This window comes from Rhinopithecus roxellana, chromosome 19, assembly GCF_007565055.1.
Source record: "Rhinopithecus roxellana isolate Shanxi Qingling chromosome 19, ASM756505v1, whole genome shotgun sequence".
Classification (NCBI taxonomy): domain Eukaryota; kingdom Metazoa; phylum Chordata; class Mammalia; order Primates; family Cercopithecidae; genus Rhinopithecus; species Rhinopithecus roxellana.
Window position 1 is genome coordinate 17,040,918 of NC_044567.1, and position 19,655 is coordinate 17,060,572.

The following is a 19,655-nucleotide window of genomic DNA, read 5'->3' on the forward strand; positions in this document are numbered from 1 at the left end:
GGAGCTGGCAGGGCCTGTTGTAGGAAGTCCCCGGGACTCTCCCCAGTGTTTTATAAAGAGCAGTCTCCTTACAGACAAGCTCCTGAAAGCAGTGCGAGAGAGGGATTCTGTGTCCTTTCCACGGTGGGGAACCTGACGCTGCCACAGAGCTGGAATTGGAACCCCGGGTTGCCTGACCTCCAAGCCTGGGCCGGGGTGGCGGGCATCAGACTGAGTCAGACACGGAGCTCAAGTCACTGGCACAGGAGAGGGAGTTGTGGCAATGTTCCAGCTCAGAGAGGTCACTGCACGAGCATGCCCAAGGACAGGATGGGTTCTAGGCAGAGGGGACAGTCTGCAGAGACAGGGCATGCCCTCGGAAGGAGACTTCAGTTCCACACCAGGCGTCCTGCAGAACCCACCCCAGGGCACTGGGGCTGGAGCTGGGATCCTCCTTGGATGAGCCTCCTATGGCTGCTGCAGCAAATGACCACAAACTTAGAGGCTTAGAGCAACACACTTACTATGTCACAGCTCTGCAGGTTAGAAGTCCAACAGCGGTCTCCCTGGGCTCTTGTCAAGGTGTTGGCAGGGAGGTGTTCCTTCTGGAGCCTGGGGATTCCACCCATTTCCTGGCTCTTTCCAGCTTCTAGAGGTCGCCTGCCCTCCTTGGCTGGTGGCCCCTTCCTCCATCTTCACAGCCGGCCAGTTGCATCTCCCTGACCTTATTCCTTGGTGACATCTCACTCTCTCTTCTCTGTTCTTTCTTCTGCTTTTAAGAAGCATGTGACCACATTGGGCCACTCAGACAGTCTAGGATAATCTCCCTATTTTAAAGTCAGCTAATTAACAACCCTAACTCCATCTGCAGGCTCAGTTCCCCTTGGCATATCAATAACATATTCACAGCTTTGGAGATTAGGACATGGCCATCTCTGGGGGCCATTGTTCTGTCTACCACACCCTTTGATGCTAATAAGATCATTTTTTCCTTTCTCCAGGCAAATAAGCTCATAACGAAACTCTCCGTAACACTCTGAACCCCGTGTGGAACAAAACCCTCATTTCCTATGGGATCACAGATGAAGACATGATCCACAAGACCCTGCAGTGGGTGAGGGCCCTCGGCTGCCTGCTCCACCCAGAGAAACTGATGCTGGTGCAGGCTTAGGTTCAGAACTCAGACCCAAGTCTCCCACTTTGCTCCCTTTCTCCTCCTGAGGGACCTGGAGGACGGAGTGTGCCCCTCCTCCTTCCTGGCATAAGCATCAGGTCAGTTGCAGTGCAGAAAAGGGTCCCTTGTGCTTGAAAAAAAGAGCAAGCATTCCTCCTGGTTCTCACTCTGCCCTTCCCCTTCCCCTTCCCCTCCACTTCCTGGTTCATGCCGAGTACTCGGGGCCTCCAGGTGGTTGCTCATGGCATCGTGGCCCTACCACCACCACAGATGTCCCTTTCAGGAGGACTTGGGGGCAGTCCAGGGCCCTGTCTCTGGGGAAGCCTGTGGGGATGGCTCCACACTATGACCACAACTTTGTAGATTCCTCATGATGTATATTGGATTGTGCACACGTGCACACACACACATTTGGAGCAGGTGTAAGTGCACACTTAAGAGTGTATACCCATACACACATGTACACATATCATGAAAAATCTGTAATGAAACATATCAAAATGAAAAATATCAAAATCTCCAGGTGGTAAGAGAATAGGTAATTTTTTCTTGCATGTGTGTCTTGTTTTGTGTTTTCCAAATGCTTCACAATGAAGATTCATTACTTTTATGATATGGAAAAACAAATGTTATTTAGAAACCTAATCTATAATGGCTGTAATATTAAAATAATTTAGTCTGGGCATAGTGCCTCACAACTGCCATCCCAGCAATTTGGGAGGCTAAAGCAGGAGGATGGCTTGAGGCCAGGAGTTTGAGACAAGCCTGGGCAACATAGCGAGTCCCCCATCTCTACCAAAAAAAAAAAAAAAACAAAACATTAAAAATTAAAATAAATAAAATAATTTAAACACTTTGATGAAAGAGAGTGAAAACAAATTTGGGGAGTAGATTACATGAAGGCTGGGAATCCACTGGCTGAGTGGCCTTTTGCTTAACATCCCAAAATGGAACAACCAAACACGGCTTCAGGAACTCTTCCAGCACCTGCCAGCATGTGTGGCCTGTACTTCTCTGGAGAGGAAACCCACTGGCCCAGTTTGGAAAAGAATCTAGTATGAGACTGTATCTGATTTATCTGTTTATTGAGACAGGGGCTCACTGTCACCCACGCTCGGTGCAGTGGCACAATCTCAGCTCACTGTAGCCTTGACTTCTTGGACTCAAGCCATCCTCCCATCTCAGCCTTCTGAGTAGCTGGGACTACGGGTGTGTGCCACCATGCCCAGCTAATTTTTTAATTTTTCTTTTGTAGAGATGGGATCTTGCTGTGTTTATCAGGCTGGTCTTGAACTCCTGGCTTCAAGCGATCCTCCCACCTTGGCCTCCCAAAGTGCTGGGATTACAGGTGTGAGCCACCACACCTGGCCTTGTATCAGATTCAGTACTGGTTATCTTTTGAACTATTGTAAGTTTAGTATGTCATCATTTTAGAATACACTGGTTCTCAAAAGAATGAAGGCTACAACAGCCTGAGTCTCTGTTGTCCACAAATTCCCCCAGATGATTCTGAAACACACCAGCTTGAGGCCCTCTGCTGTTGCATGTTTGAAAGTAGTGGTTCTCGATCTTGGCTGCAACTAGAATCATTTGTGCAGCCTTTAAAACTCTCAGTGGCGAGACCATACTCCAGACCACAAAACTCAGGGGTGGGGTGAAGGGGGCTGTTCATCAGTCGGGTAAATGTCCCCAAGTGATTTTAATGAGCGGCCAGGTTTTAGAACCAGCGTCCCAATGGGAGCAACCTCATATCCAGGTGTTGTGCCCCCCTGAGCCTGGGATACAACTCTGGCAAAACCTTGCGTCTGAATAACTTTGTGTTCTCTGTCTCCATCTGGTGGTCATCCTCCTACATTGCTGTTATTTACCTGTGCAACTTGGGATCTTGTACTTTTAAGATCAGTTTGCCAACAGAATCAAAAAGAACCAAAAAGACTTGAAATTTCAAGAAATAAAAATGGCTACAAAATATACCATTATAAAGAACAGAAAGATCTAAGAGTTATAAATGCATTTTAATAATGCGTCTGAATCTTTTGCAGTACTTGGCAACTTCAAAAGCAGTCAATCAATGCTACTTATTCCTATTATAATTAAACAGAAGTTAGACCCCATCTTTCGGGCACCAGTGATTCATTTGGAATGAATGGCTTTAATTCAACCAAAAAACATATTTAGTCTTATTATTACCTGGTATACTGTTGGCAGTGGTGATCAGACACATCTGCATGGTGAGAAAGATTGTGTGTGTGCGTGTGTGTGTGAGACAGAGACAGAAAGAGCGAGACAGAGATTATTATTTTAATAAAAAGACTGTTTGGGAGTATACTGCTCTATGAGTTTTGTAACCCCACCCCAATCAGGATTCCAAACAGTTTGATCATCCCCACAAAACTGCTTCATGCTTCCCTGTCCTGGCATGCTTGCCTCACCCCAATCCCTGGCCCACAACCGATTTGTTTTTTTGTCCCTGTGCTTTACCTTTTCCATAATGTCATGTATCCATAAATATGTAACGTTGAGAGTGGCTTCTTTAACTTACCAACATTTCCTTCCTTCCGCTTGTTTTGGATTTACTTTGCCCTTTTTTTCTTTAGTTTATTAAAGCTGAGGTTTAGATGGTTGATTTGAGCCTTCCTTGTTTTCTAAAATAAACATCGAATGCTATACATTCCCTCTAAGCTTTCTTTAGCTGCATCTACACATTTGGATGTATTGTGTTTCTTTTTGTTCAGTTTAAGTATTTTCTAATATTCTCATTTCCTTTGAGACTATCTCCTTTGACCCATGGATTACTTAGAAGTATATTATTTAATCTCCAAGTATTTAGAGATTTTTGTCAGTATCTATCTCTGGTTTAATTTGTTATGGTCAGAGACCTTGCTTGTATTATTTCAGTTCTTTTAAATTTATTAAGATTTGTTTTATGGGAGGAGCGGTGGCTCATGCTTGTGAATCACAGCACTTTTGGGAGTCAGGGCGGGTGGATATTTGAGGTCAGGAGTTCGAGACCAGCCTGGGCAACTGGTGAAATCCCATCTCTACCAAAAATACAAAAATTACCAGGTGTGGTGGCACAAGCATGTGGTCCCAGCTACTTGGGAGGCTGAGGGGGGAGGACCATTTGAGCCCGAGAAGTTGGGCTGCAGTGAGCTGAGATTGCATTAATGCACTTAGCTGGGCAGCAGAGCAAGACCCTGTCTAAAAAGGAAAAAAAAAAAATTGTTTTCAATCCAGAATGTGATCTATTTGTTCTAGGGATTACTGAGAAAGGCAGGTTGGGGTCTCCAACTATAATTGCTGAATTACCATTCTCTTTTCAGTTCTGTCAGGTTTTCCCTCATGGATTTTGAAGCTCTGTTTTAGGTGATAGATGCTTAGGCTTGTTAATGTTTTCTTTGAAAATTGACCCTGTTATCATTGTGTAATGTCGCTCTCTATCCTTGGAAATTTCCTTGCTCTGAAATCTGTTTTGTGTGATGGTGTATAACTACTCCAGATTTCTGTTGATTAGTATTTGTATATCTTCTTTTTTGTCCGTTCATTTTTAATCTATACTATTTACTTAAAATGAGCTCTTAGACACAAGAGTGTTGGGTTTTTTGTTGTAGTTTTTATGTTCAACGATCTGTCTTATTAGCATATTTCAACTTTTAAATTTAATATAATCGTTGGTATGTTTGGATTTATGTTCACTATTTTAGTTTGTTTTCTATTTGTTCTATTTTTCCCTGTGTTTTTCATTCGTTTTGACTTTTCCTGCCTTCCTTTGGATTATTGGAATTTTTTTGAATTCTATTTTAATTCACTGATTTTTAAAATCATATCTTTTTGTGTAAGTTGAAAATGTAGTTGCTTTAGGGATTACAAAAACACATAAGTTTTTATAGTCTATTTAGGATTATATATTTAGTGCTCATGTGAAATGTAGAAACAGGCTTGACAACATGGAGAAATCCATTCTACTAAAAATACAAAATTAGCTGGGCATGGTGGTGCGCGCCTGTAATCCCAGCTGCTCGGGAGGCTGAGGTGGGAGATCCCTTGAGTACCAGGAGTGTCTTCAGGAAATTGAGGTCTCTCTGTTTTCTGCATGTCAAATAATTATGGACGGTTACCTGAACATTTGAATTTTGTGTTATGAGACTCTGGGCCGTGTTGGAAGCCTATGCTTTTGCTTTAGCAGACAATCATCCTGGTTAGGTTGCGTTCACAAGTTCCTACCTGCCTCCTGCGGGGTGGTTCAATGTCAATAAAGCTTCAGAGCCTTTTTCTGGCTGTTCAGATCCCCCGTGTGTGGCCACCCAGTGGCTGGTACAAGACGGGCAGTGATTTGTCCCACGGTTCGGTTCTCAAAGCCTTTGGTCAGATCCACACATGTAAAGCCAGGGGCGTGAACCCAGAAGTTCATATACAACTGAGGGTATTACCTTCTTGCCTTCCTCCTTTTTGGAATCTCACACCTTCCATTCTCAGGGGTCCCTCTTTGGGTCCTCGGCTAGAAAGTCAGGGTTTTAACTGTACTGCTCTGTCCTAGTTTCTGTGACTGTCTGCCTCACGGCCAAGCATGGAAGGATGTGTAGAGAAAAAAAAACCAGGGCATGGCTCCCTTGCTGTTGGGACCATTCTTCCCCTGGCAGAGAGATGAGTGTCCTTCCCGTGAAGTTCTAGGACTGCCTGGTGCCACTGCTGCAGTGAGATTGCCTAGGGGGGGTTGGGGAGAAAGAGACAGCAAACATGGGATTTTGCTATATTGCCTGGGTTGGTCTGGAATTCCTAGGGTTCAAGTGACCCTCCCGCCTTGGCCTATTGGGATTACAGATATGAGCCATAGCACCCTACCTCAGAAGAGGTGCTTTTCTTGAGTTCTGGAAGGGGGTAGGGATTAATGTGTTTTTTTTTTTTTTTTTAACTGGTCACAGAAAAGGTTCAAAGAGTAAGATAAACAATGTCTCAATGCTGTAGTCTAGCGGACAAGGGCCCTAGCCATCTGTGCCTGGATGACTCTTCCTCCCAAGTTTTAAGTGTCAAAAGATAATTTAGAATCTGGTATTCTGCATTAGAAATCTGCATCAGTGGGGCTGTCTGCTGATTTCCATCAGCTTCAGTTGTCTTTATTGTCTGTGGCTTCCTTTCCCCACAGCAGCTCTATGGAGGCGCGCGCCCAGGCACGTGAGGAGCGTCTGTCCTCGGGTGTGCGTCCACTCACAGCGCTGCAGAGAAGACAATCAGCGCACTGTTGGGACACAGCAGGTACCACTGCCCTCTGAAATTTCTAGAGGTGCTATGCCTTGGTTCTTTTTCTGCATATGAACATGAACATCCACATCGGGATCTGGAAACCTTTACAGAAGCTAAAGTTTTAAAAAGAAAATGAATGGGATTTTATTCAAGATAAGGAAAGGACAAGAGTGAATCATCAAATGAAACCATGAGGCCACTTCGCAAATATTTTATCAAGAAACTCACCTGAGAAAACTCAAAGCACCACAGTTAATAAGCTACAGATGCCATATTTTTCCTTTTTTGAAAAGCCAAGAAGCTACTACTAAGAATGTATTCAAGACAAGGAAGTTCCAAGATTCGTCACAGGGTCAAGTGGGCTCAGCTTAGTTTCCTGCGCCCTCTGTAACACTTTATGTTCAGAATCAGTCTCCAAAGAAAAGCAGTTTAAAGGACCATTCATTATGGGTGTCTTTGCTGTGCTTGCAGTCTTAAGTCTGTGGACACTGATACTCTATCAATGGAAAATTGAGCGTTTAGTGAACTTGAATACCCTGTTCCCCAGTCACCGCCCAGAGAGCAGTTTCTGAGCTGCCAACATGTCAGAGGCAGAAAAAGTGCAGCTAAAAGGCAAAGGAGAAAAACAAGACACATGCCTTTACATGTGTATGTTAAGCTAAATAACCATGATTAAATATCACCAAAACCCATTTTTTGTATCTTCTTAATTGTCCCACATCAAGGTAAGTATGGGCTTTAATTGGTTCTTATATATCCCTAAATTCCTAATTGAAATCAATTCCAATAAATCGTCGGTGCTCAATAGGGAAATGCAAAATTTAACTATACATATTCAGTAGAAATTACTTTCATAACTTTTGGGGCATTATCAAAATATAATTGGAAACCCCTCTTTGTAACCAACTAGATTAATCAAATCATCTTTTCTTAAAGGCACAAATTAAAAGATGGCAAAACAACTATAAATTTCGTGTGTGGGATCACATTCTCCTAAAGGGCATCAGGAAAGTTAGGTAGAAGTCGATGTTGTGGCCTAGGTTAGAGGGCCCTGCTTGCTGGGAGGTAACTCTGGTTATTGGGTTGTGGGGAGGTGCTGCAGGGAAGGCGGTCGGGGGAGCACAGGCACTCCAGAAGCTCAGAGCAGCAGCTCCTCATCAGCTGTGAGGAACTGTCAGTCTCCTTGCATCCTGGGCAGCTGTGCCAGTACAAACCAGCTGCACTGCAGCTCTGCTTGCAGCTTGCCAGAAATACAACTTGGTAACAACAGGAGATTGTGGACACATAATTCTTCTTTAGTTTATTACAAAACTACAGATACAATATATAAAATTCTAATTCCTAAATCCTTCTACTTTTTTTTTTCTGAGACTAAATGCCCTCACAGCCCTGTCTGCTTAGCCCATATTACAACCTGACTCCTCGGCTCCTGAATGCACAGGTCAGACATTCCAACAACCCTGACCATGGCCAGTGCCATGGAGCCACTCCAAAGGTGGTTGAGCCCTCTGTGAAAATTTAAATTGCTGCTAAGTCATTCTAAATAAATAGTGAATGGATTGTTTCTGCTCCTAGGATGAAATCCCACAGATCTTATGCTCAAGCTCAGGTCTTCCTACTGCTACCTTCGATACCTAGAAAGTATGGTGGGATCCTCACTGATTCGTTAACCCTGGGAGTGCCCCTTGTGATCCAGATGAGTCAAAACAAATGGCCAGGATCTCTTCTAAAAAGCCCATGATGGCCCTTCTGGCTGTGTCTCCAGCTGGTGCCTGGATGCTGCCCATGTGCTTAAGGGCCATTCTGACCATCTGGTCTGTTTCCTGTGGGCTGTGAGGTGCTCCAGTGTCATCTCCCTCTGCTCCAGATTTTAAAAACTGTAGGATATAGGACTGGACCATATTCCCATTCAGTTCAAGGATTTCTTTGATACAAGGGAGGTCCGAGGCACTGGCCAAGCTCAAGAGGTGAATCAGTGCCTGGCAGATTTGGGTCCGTAGGCTGGCACAGTACTTGAATTCCAAAAAGTCTATGGTGTCTTCGCTCTTCTGTAAGGCGGTGACCAATGCATTCCAGATCCGAGCATACTGTTCAACAGACCCATACTGCTCTCTCTTCCCCAGGATGGAAAGGGCAGTGGCAGATCTGATGCGCACTTTGAAGTTCTTGCATGATGTCACGGCCGATGTCAGGGCACTGTAGGCCTGGGAGGTCCATGGGGCTGTCCCTAGAAAGAATCCACAGTCATTAAAACAAATGCAGGCTTAGAACTAGGTGGGGTGAGAGGGAGAGGGGTGGAAGGAAGCATAAACACTAGTGCTCAAAACACTCATTTTATGTGTTCACTTCATTCTCACAATCATCCTGTAAGACAACGGTGGTGACTGACTGTAGGATCCTAGGTAAGTGGCCAGGTGCCAATCCCCAAACCTTCCTCTTTCCCTACCTCAGCCTGTGACATGCTTAGAGCCTCTGCTACCCGATATAGGGCCTTTGGTGACTCAGAAAAAGGCTTCTTCTCTGGGAGGATTCTGTCCCATGAGGTATGGCTTCGTGGGCAGAGCGTGGACTGAACTGCAACCCCACCTGTCCTCTCAGTTGGGCACTTCTGAGCTGTGTGCAAAGCACACACTGCATGTGGCAGTCCTGTTCATGCTAGCAAAAAGAATTATTTCCTCACTTGCAACAGCATCCAGACACTGTTCTGGCCATAGCAAGTCATGCATTTTATTGCAAAGAAAAAGAAAACTTACAGTTTCAAGAATAAGATGCCCAGATTTCTATTCTTTCTCTATACCTGTAGGCCCGAGGAAATCAGCCTGCTTTTCTCCTTACCAGAGTTACTGCTACCCACTCCATTTTGGGGTGTCCTTACTCCTCAAGATGGGTGACAGAGTAGAATGCAGCTTCTCTTAACTCTCCCAGCCCTTCCCGGCTTCTCTGTTGCCTCCGAAGACAGGCAAGCAGGCCCTTTCCATTTGGTGGATGCCACTGCCATTGACAATGGGCCACTGCTAGACCTACAAGACACTCACAATCTGACCCGTCAGAGTTCTTTATCAGTTTCTGGCTCCCTTTTCTTATGTGGCTCTTGATAGCTCTGCTACTGGATGCTTTCTAGTTCTCAAACTTCCTGCCTCTTTGGAGCTTCCCTTTCCCTCCAAGTCATGCAGGTCAACTTCTCTCTCTAGTAGGCTGAGGGCAAGGGCCATACAGGAAGGCAGGTAGGAGCCAACCACCACTGAGGTGCCCTCATTTCAAGGACTTCTTGGCTCTCCAGAAGGCGGACATCCACCTCAATGAGCTCCAACCCCAAAGGTCACCCTTAGGTGACTTCTCAGTGGAAGAAGCCAGGAGGCTACTTCTCCACATGCTCCCAGCTGACTGGTCGGCCTGGACGCTCTGGGCAATAAAGGGGAGCAGAGCCAGACTTCCCTCACTTGATGCATGAGCTCCTCTCCAGGAACACATCCTTAGGTCTCAAATCTTCTGAGAGAGATGCAATAAAGCGAACACTGGCATTCAAAGTGAGCGAGGTTTGGAGGCTCCGATCCACACACCTAAGCAGCTACTGGTCCTGAATGACATATCAAGGTGGATGGCATGCCACTACTTAGAGACAGATGCCCTCCTTACATTTATTAATGGCATCCACTTCTGTACACAGCTCACAGGGGATTTCCAGTTTATATCCCCTCTCATTCCAGTTTTGTTTCCTTCCTTTTTTCTTGACCATTAAAACAATATATGCTTATTGTAGACAACTGAGAAAATGAAAACAGAAAAAATCCTACTCAACCAGAGGCAATCACTGTTAATAATTGGTCCAATTTCCTTTCAGTCTTTTTTCTACCCATCGATTGAGGTCATTCTGTAGAAATGATTTAATACCTGCTTTCATTTGTTTAACATCAGAAGTATTTTTCCAGATTATAAAATTCTTGTAAGTAATTTTAAATGGCAACAAAATATCCCATTATATATCCCATTGTATAGGTAATGATGTATTTCAATGTTCTCCTAAACTTGTTTTCAGTATGTCTTCATTTTTTCCTCATACTGTGATAAATAACATGTAACAAACATCTTTAACAACAATGTAGATTGGTGTGTATTGTCTCAAGGAGGCTTTCCACCAGGGAGTGAAGGGAAACTTTCCTACCTAATGGAAGGGCAGGATTTTTAAATACATTTCCCATTGCATAACAAGCATTCCATCGGACTTTCATGGCAGCTTCTGTTAAAACAGTAGAAATTAGCGCCTCGATAGACTCCTCAATTATTTCTGCAAATGTGGGTTTTTCTATATGAGAGGGTTGCAGAAAATGAAGCAAATTTCCAAGGGCCCGGACTGCGTTGCTCTTTACCTAGAAAAAAATGTAAACGCTTTAGAAATCTGTTTTGCCAAATAGATGTTTTCAAAAGTCTAATTTCAGCTTTAAAAAAACCCAGGAGGTCCCCGACTTCTTAAAGCAAGTCCTTGGAACTCACAAGGTCTGCTCTGGTTAACATCCTGAGCCATCAGAAAGGTGAGGTTCTACAAAACTCCTCTCTCTGATTATTTATTTATGTATTTTATTTAGTGCTAGACAGGACCTCAGAGAGGTCCATCTTCCTTGTTTTACTGAGACGGAGTATAAGGACCGGGGACAACAGGACAAGGCTGGTTGATAGCAAGATGACGAGGAGAAGCTAGGTTCCATAATTCCAGTCCAATACTTTTCTACTAGACTAGAGTCTCAACCTCTGCAGCCCACCAGAATCATTTGGGGAGGGTTTTCCTTTTATTTTAAAACCAATTTGCAGGCCTAACCTCAGAATTTTCTGATTGAATTACTCTGAGGCAGGGCTTCCTGGGTGATTACCAGATTTTCAGAAGTAGTATTAAAGTGAGCACATGGTATGGGTCAGGTATTGTGCTAGGTGCTTTAACATAAGGCATCTTCATATCCGGTGAGGTATATAACTTCCATGTTACAGGTGAGGAGCTGACCTTCAGAGAAGTTACATAATATACCAAAGTCACCCAGCTACTAAAGGGCAAGCCAGGGCTTGAATCAATGTATGTCTGACCTAAAGCCCAGACCTGTGCTTTTTAAACTTATTAGTTTAACAGGTAATATTCAAAGCCAAGAGCTACTCATTTTTCTGACTTGCCAATTCTACTTAAATTTTTTTTGGGGGGGGAAAAAAAAGTTAATTTAAAAGGAACCTGAATATGTCATGTAGTATTACAATGGGCACTGATATTTTTCAGGAGGCAGGAGACAGTAAAGAAACCATACATGTGTGGAATGGGCCGTTTATACCCTGAGCACACCCTCAGTCTCCTTTGAACAGGAGTACATTTGGTGGGATAGTCTGAGGAGCATCAAGCCACACTAAACTACCACACTGCAGCTACAATACATTAAGTATCTGTTTGGGAGATACTGGGTTTTGTGTGAGTCTACCTTGTCTTGATCCTTGGATGCTTCTACAGCTGATCGTAACATTTTCAAGAGCAGGAGACCAGAGAACTCTTCCTGGAAACTTGGGTCTGGTGTTTCCCTGTTCCACCCAAAGCAGGCAACACATGTTAAAAGGTAAATACACTTAAATATATACATATAGAAATTATATTCACTTAGTATAAGCATAAAAGTTTAGGAAAACAGTTTAACAGATCTGCTTAGATTGTATCAGGAAACTTATAGTATATATATTTTGACCCAATAGTTCCCCACCTAGGAATGTCTTCAAAAAAAAAATCTCAAAATGCAGATTTCATGCACAAAAATATTCACTGAATATAAAAGACTACAAGCCTAAAGCCTAAAACAAATCCTCAGTAATAGAAAAATGGTTAATCATCACACAGTGATAATTATGTAATCATAAATAAGGATTTCTAACAAGGCAATAATAAAAGAGAATGCTTACACATGTTACATGTCACTTAGATGGTGAAGTGGCAAAAAGCAGGACACTTGCACATGAATAACCAGCTACCTCTGGGGAGGGGAACTAAGGTGTCAGGGTAGAAGACAGGCTGCACACTGAATGCTGCTTTGTACTGTTTGGCTTTTTTTTAGCCTGTGAATATACCACTTTAAGAAATTTTTTAAAATGCATTTTAAAAGTACAGTAACCATTACTAAGGTTTTGCTTTTATGTTTTCTATAATGTGGACATATTACTTATATCGGTATACAGCATTTTTAATACATATATGTCTTAATATATTCCTAATATATATTAAGAACAGCTTATTTCATTTTCAAAGAATATCAAAAAAAACCAAAGCAGGAAGCGGATAATAAGCGGGAACTACTGCTGATTCTTTCATGGTAGGATCGAGGACATTCTCTTGGGCCCTCAGTCTCAGAAGTCAGCTGGGGAAAGCAAGGTGAGTCACCTACATGTTGACAATCAGAGTGTCTGTCAGGTTGCCCAGGGACCAGGCTGCTTTGGCTCGAACATTCAGAGACTTGTCTTCAAGTGACATCAATATTGCATTTGCTGTGTCTGCAACAAATATGACATCCTATAAGACAAAACAAAACACTGCCATTACTTTAGCAGGTCAAGTTGCTACCTTTGAAATTCTCAAACTTATTTTCAGATAAAGCTATAAGCCTTCACGCAAATTTCTACTTGGAAATAAAAATACATCTACTCAATCAATTTACTGTTCTTCTTCTATTTTACAATTTGGACACTCAAAAAAATCCAGGGGAAGCTCCTATGATTTTGGTATGTGCCATGGACACCCGAGAAGCCTATGGATTTTGCCCTTATGAACATCGAATATATAACCTGGCCTGGGACAGTTATCTGTGAACTCTGTGCTTGGTTGATTTCCATCTCAGGAAATAATGTTCTGAAAAAGAAATGCATTTATTTCCAAAACACATCCTATGTACTACACACCTCTCAGTGAGATAAATGTCACAAGTAAGAGTGAAAGAGGACATTATGTCCTTTTGAGTAAAAACTATGTCAGTTTTCTAAATGATGACTACCACCTGGTAATGTCCCATTTCATTTTTATTATATCATTCATTAATTTAAGCATTTATTGGGTGCCTAAGGTCCCAGGCAGTGTGCTAAGCAATTAAAAATTAAAAATTAAAAATAAATACCATATACCTTTATGGTAATGCCTTAGTTCATTTATATATGATATATATATGGCAATGCCTGTAGTTACATATACACAACTATATTTATGTGTAACTATATATAGAGAGTGTATCTGTGTGTGTGTGTGTGTGTGTGTGTGTCTGGCTCTGCCACCCAGGCTGGAGTGCAGTGGTGTGATCTCTGCTCACTACAACCTTCATCTCCCAGGCTCAAGTGAGCCTCCCATCTCAGCCTCCCAAGTAGCTGGGACTACAGGCGCATACCACCATGCCTGGCTAATTTTTTTATTTTTTGTAGAGACGGGGTTTCGCCAAGTTGCCCAGGCTGGTCTCAAACTCCTGAACTCAAGCAATCCACCTGCCTCGGCCTCGCAAAGTGCTGGGATTACAGGCATGAGCCACCATGCCTGGCCCATGACCATATTTAGTAGCAATTAAGGAAATCAGATTACAAAGCAATTTAGTTTCCTTTACTGTCCAATACAGGAGCTCTATATCCACAAAATAGGGGTGTCATGGACAATAAAGGGGCACAGAAGAGCTAAATAGGCTCACTCTGACCTGAGACAGGGAAAAAGCACATAGACTCCCAGGGCCCTTGAGTTTGCAGCTTTCACTAAGCGATTCTTGCTGTCATTCAGTCCGAGCAGCACTGTGATGCACAGGATCTGCCTGTCATTCTGCAATGAGAAGGTTGACAAGGGAAAAATGAGAATGAAATAACTATGAGCCAAAGGCTTCCATAAAAGATGTGAAATATCTGTGCCTGAGACCATATTCAAGAGTTGAATACCACTGCGACCTTGAGGCTACCCTGGTAAACAGCAGGTTCAATTCAGATTCCATGATTATCTGAGCACCCACTTTGTGCAAGACACACACAGCATCTCATCACATTTAACCTTTATTAAAGTTGCCTTCTTTATAGAAGCTCATTTATGTAAATAAGAATGGATGCAAATGTCACTGAGGACTAAAGAAAAGAGCAGTCTGCATATCGCTATTCTGAATAGCAGTATTCTGAATGTTTATGCTCCCTCAAAATTCCTATGTTGAAATCTTCACTCCAGGTGATGGTATCAGGAGGTGGGGTTTTGGGGAGGAGATCAGGTCATGGGAACAGAGCCCTCATGAAAGAGATGAGTGCCCTTATGACTGAGGCCCCAGAGAGCTGCCTTGCCCCTTCCATCACATGAGGACACTGCTCACATGGTGCCATCTGTGAGCCAGAGAGTGAGCCCTCCTTGAGGCACCAAACTGTCTGTCAGTGATTTGATCTTAATTCCAGCCTCCAGAACTATGAGAAATACATTTCTGTTGTTTAGAAGACACCCAATTTATGGTATTTTATGACAGCAGCTCAAACAGACTAAGACAAATACTATATGTGTTGGACAACGAATCTGTGTTTTCACATACTTTGTTATTTTTCACATGACTGCCATCTAACTGATGATAATATCAAGTTTTAGAGAGGTTAAGAGTCAAAGAGCTAGCAAGTCGAAGAGCTGGGCTTTAACTCAGGCCTTTTAAAGTTTGGATACGAAATCTTCCTGAAATCTCTCTGCTTTCCAAGCTTCTGCTACCCTTGCCTCTACCACCTACATTCTAACGCAAGGGGGAAACAGCTTTCCTGATATATTAAGGCTTCAAGTTTTCCTATTTGCTGTTCCCCAGTGCCCTCATCCCCAACTCAAGTAGAATTAGCACCTTTTCATCAGAGATGATGCTGAATACTGGTTCAAAATGCAAAAGCATCAAATTCTAGCTCTGGTGCTCCAGCCATGATTTAAGGGTGAGAAAACACCCTTACATTACCGGCAGACTGCTGAAGGCCTCTGGCAAGATGGAAGACAGGGCATCATAGGCGCTCTGCCTGGAGAGTTGGGTGCTCCAAATTCTACAGGGCTCTGGGTAAAGGACCATTCAGCATCATAGTCCAGAACATCACCACCTGGAACAGAGGCAAAGGAAAAGCTGCAGCCCAAGACATAACAGGAGAACCAACTCGGAGCTAAGCCTACCAGAAATGGCCTTAGTAATTTTTCCTTAACGTAGCAGCTTTCTGTAAATGTTTTCATGGGCTCTTCTTCCACAGTGATGAAAAGGACTTTAGAAAACAATTGCAGTGTTTAAGCCTTCCTTTCAACTCCTACTGATTAGGAGACTGTGGTCTGATAAAGTTACGCAACAACAGTGACAATAATCAAGAGGAGGCTGAAGACGGTGATGACAGTAATAGCAACAGCAGCGACAGCTAATGTTCTTCAGAGAGCTCATCCCATGCAAGCCATTGCTCTAAGTATTTACACGTATCAACTCATTTTATTCTTTGGCACAAATAAATGGGGTCTGTAGCACTAACCCTGCTTTTTCACAGAAGGAAACTGAGGCACAAAGAGACAATACAACTGCTAATCAGCAGCAGGGGTGAACTAGAATCCAGATCAGTTGACACTCGGCTACGGCTTTTTCAACTACTTTGCAGAGTCTGTGTGATAATAAAATGTAATACTCTGTGTAAGGTTTCTAGCGCAGGGTCTGATACACAGTGGACACTCTTAAACTGGGCAGTAGGTTCTGTTTTCAGCACTTTGAAGAACTATCTCACTTCACAGCCTCTAAAATAGCCATGTGAACAGTTTCCTTTCCATGCTTTATACATATCCTGTGATTTCACGTTCATTTACGAATCTCTGTGGTTTTGGTATGTTTTGTTTCTGTCCCATGGACCTAGTCCAGGGTTTTGCTGTGTATTTCACACACCAGTTCTGTCTTTCTCCTACTTCAGCTCCTGAAAACCAGTCTGGGCCCTCCCTACCCACTCCAGAAGAATGTGGACAAAAAGTGGTTGCCAGTCTCCAGGATGGCACACAATTACACTCACCTACTAATATTTACACCCTTGTGTAGTCCCCTCCCATACTGAACAGGCTGACCTGTGTAACCAATAGGATGTTGTGGAAATGACGGCATGAAACCTCCAACGCTACTCATAAAAAGCACCACAGCTGTCTTGCTTTCTTTCCCTTGGATCAACTGCTGTGAAGGAAGCTGGCTGCCATCAAGAGGATACCCTCTGGAGACGTCCTCACGGGGAGGAAATGAGTTGAGGTTCTGCCAGCAGCCAACACTAATTTGCTAGGTCTATGGGTGAGCCACCCTGGAAGAAGATCCTCCAACCCCATCAAGTCTTGCAACCCATCAGTTGACTACAACCCTGGGGGCATCTTGATCCCAACCTCATGTGAGAACTAAGCCAGAATCACTCCGTCAAGCCTCTCCTAATTCCTGACCCACAGAAACTGTGAGGAAATAAACGTACATTGCTTTAAGCTGCTAAATGTTTAATTTATTACTCACTAATAGACAAGCAATATAGAAAACATGTCTTTTTTTTCCCCACAGATGAACAATACCTGAGTGTGAACAGTTAAGAGGCTTGCCTAAAGTCATTTATCTAGCAAAGGGAAAAGTTTGAATTCAAACCTAGTTCTGTCTGATAACAAAGCTCAACTCACCTCCCTGCATATGTTATATGGAAGCTTTAGTCGCAGTCTAAGGCAGGGACTAGGGTTAGAATCTTTAATTCATTGCAAGCATGGCAGAAATCGTGAAGGGAAAAGAAGAAAAGAATAGGCAGAATGTGGAGAGCAGAGGGAGCAAAGACCACCAGCACTGAGCTGATTTTGCTTTAGCACTGAGTAGAAGCCTTTTCTGGTGTGGTCACATGCCCTTCATCCATCTTTGGAACTGGCACAGTGTGGGGGTAGCAGAAACAATCTGAAATCACAGGAATTTAATAGAACCATGGTGGGGCTGGTGGGGGGTGGGGAGGACGCGGGTACCAGAATTACCTCCTATGTGTTAGCATCTTTACGTGTCATTTGATTTTTCAACAGCCTTGTGACTGAGGGGTTATGGTTTATTATTCCTTTTTACAACTAGGAAACCATGCCTATAACCACATATCCATTAAGTGGCTGATATGGTTTGGACGTGTGTCCCCTCCAAATCTCATGTTGACATGTGACCTCCAAGTTGGAGGTGGGCCTAGAGGAAGGTTTTTGGGTGATGTGGGCAGATCTCTACTGAATGGCTTGGTGCTATCCTTGTGGTAATAAGTGAGTTCTTACTCTGATATTCAAACGAGAGCTAATTGTTTCAAAGAGCCTGGCATCTCTCTCTTGCCTCCTCTCTCGCCATGTGACATGCCTGCTCCCCTTTTGCCTTCCACCGTGACTGGAAGCTTCTGGAGGCCTCACCAGAAGTAGATGCTGGGGCCATGCTTCTTGTATAGCCTGCAGAACTGTGAGCCAGACAAACCTCTTTGAAAAATAAATTGTCCAGTCTGAGGTATTTCTTTCACAGCAGAAAAGAGACTAAAACAGAAAATTGGTACCAAGGAATGGGGTGTTGGTATAAAGATACCTAAAAATGTGGAAGCAACTTTGGAACTTGGTACTGGGCAGAGGTTGAAAGAGTCTGGAAGGCTCAGAAGATAGGAAGACAAACAAAGTTTAGAACTTCTCAGAGACTGATTAAATGGTTGTGACCAAAGCGCTGATAGAAATAGGAGAGTGAAAGCCAGGCTGAGGAGGCCTCAGATAGAAATAAAAAAGTTTGGAGAACTGGAGGAAAGGTCACATGTGTTACACCTCAGCAAACAACTTGGCTGCATTATGCCCATGTCCTAGGGATTTGCATAAGGTTGAAATTAAAGAGTAATGACTTAGGGTATCTGGTGAAAGAAATTCTAAGCATCATTCAACAGGTGATGTGGCAGCTTCTCACAACCTATAGTCGGATGTAGGAGCAAAGGAATGACTTTGAGTTGGAACTTACCATTAAAAGGTTAGCAGGGCATAAAAATGTGGAAAATTTGCACTCTGGCCCTGTACTGGAGAAGGAATCCAAGCTCAGGGCAACTACTTGCTAGACAGATTAGCATGACTAAAAGGGAGCCAGGTGCTAATAGCCAAGACTATGGGAAAACAGCCTTGAGGGCATTTTAGAAATCTTTGAGGCAACCCCTCCCATCACACACCCAGAGGTCTAGGAGGAAAGTGGTTTTGGGGGCCAGGCCCAGGGCCCCACTGCTCTGCACAGCCTTGAGACACTGCTCCCAGCATCCCCAGCCTTGGCTCAAAGGGCCCCAGACACTGCTTGGTTTTCTGCTTAGTGGGTACAAGCTGTAAGCCTTAGCGGTTTCCATGTGGTGTTAAGCCTGCAGATGCACAGAATGCAAATGTGAAGAAGGCTTGGGAGCTTCTACCTAGATTTCAGAGGATTCCCTAAGCCTGGGTGCCCACGCAGAAGCCTGCCACAGGCCCACTGAGCGCTTCTACTAGGGCAGTGCCAAAGAGAGATATGGAGTTGGAGCCCCCAGACAGAGTCTCCAACTGAGCACTGCCTAGTGGAACTCTGGGAATGGGACACGGCCTACACCCAGCAAAGCCACAAGGGCAAGGCTACCAGAAGACTTGGAGGCCCACCCCTTGCACCAGTGTGCACTGGATGCGGGACATGGAGTCAAAGGACTATTGTGGAGCTTTAAGGTTTAATGTCTGTCCTGCTGGGTTTCGGATTTGTGTGGGGCTTGTTGCCCCTTTCTTTTGGCTGATTTCTCCCTGTTGGAATGGGAATGTCTACCCAATGCCTGTATACCACTGCATCTTAAAAATCAATAACTTGTTTTTGATCTTACAGGCTCATAGGTGGAAGGAAATTGCCTTGAGTCATAGCTGAGACTTTGGACTTTGAGTTGATGCTGAAAAGAGTTAAGACTTTGGGGAACTATTGGGAAGAGATGACTGTATTTTGCAATGAGAGGAACATGAGATTTGCGGGGGCCAGGGGCAGAATGATATGGTTTGGATGTGTGCCTCCTCCAAACCTCATGCTGAAATGTGACCTCCAACACTGGAGGTGGGTCTAATAGGAAGTGTTTGGGTCATGGGGGCGGATCCCTCTTGAATGGCTTGGTGCTGTCCTTGTGGTAATGAGTGAGCTCTCACTCTATGACAGCTGGTTGTTTAAAAGAGCCTGACATCTCCCTCTTGCTTATTACTCTCTTGCCATAAGACATGCCTGCTCCCCCTTTGCCTTGCACCAGGATTAAAAACTTCCTGGGGCTT

At 43.7% G+C, this 19,655-nt stretch overlaps 1 protein-coding gene across 1 annotated transcript; it reads right to left on the reverse strand.

The window, feature by feature from the left end:
• Positions 1-6,589: 6,589 nt before the first annotated feature.
• On the reverse strand, positions 6,590-15,526 carry LOC104669210 (HEAT repeat-containing protein 6-like). The gene is given in 8 exon segments (XM_030923688.1): positions 6,590-8,621; positions 10,557-10,761; positions 11,848-11,944; positions 12,796-12,920; positions 13,877-13,880; positions 14,080-14,198; positions 15,337-15,390; positions 15,392-15,526. Coding segments are annotated over 8 exon segments (1,296 nt in total). The 5' UTR covers positions 15,512-15,526; the 3' UTR covers positions 6,590-8,049.
• Positions 15,527-19,655: the final 4,129 nt, after the last annotated feature.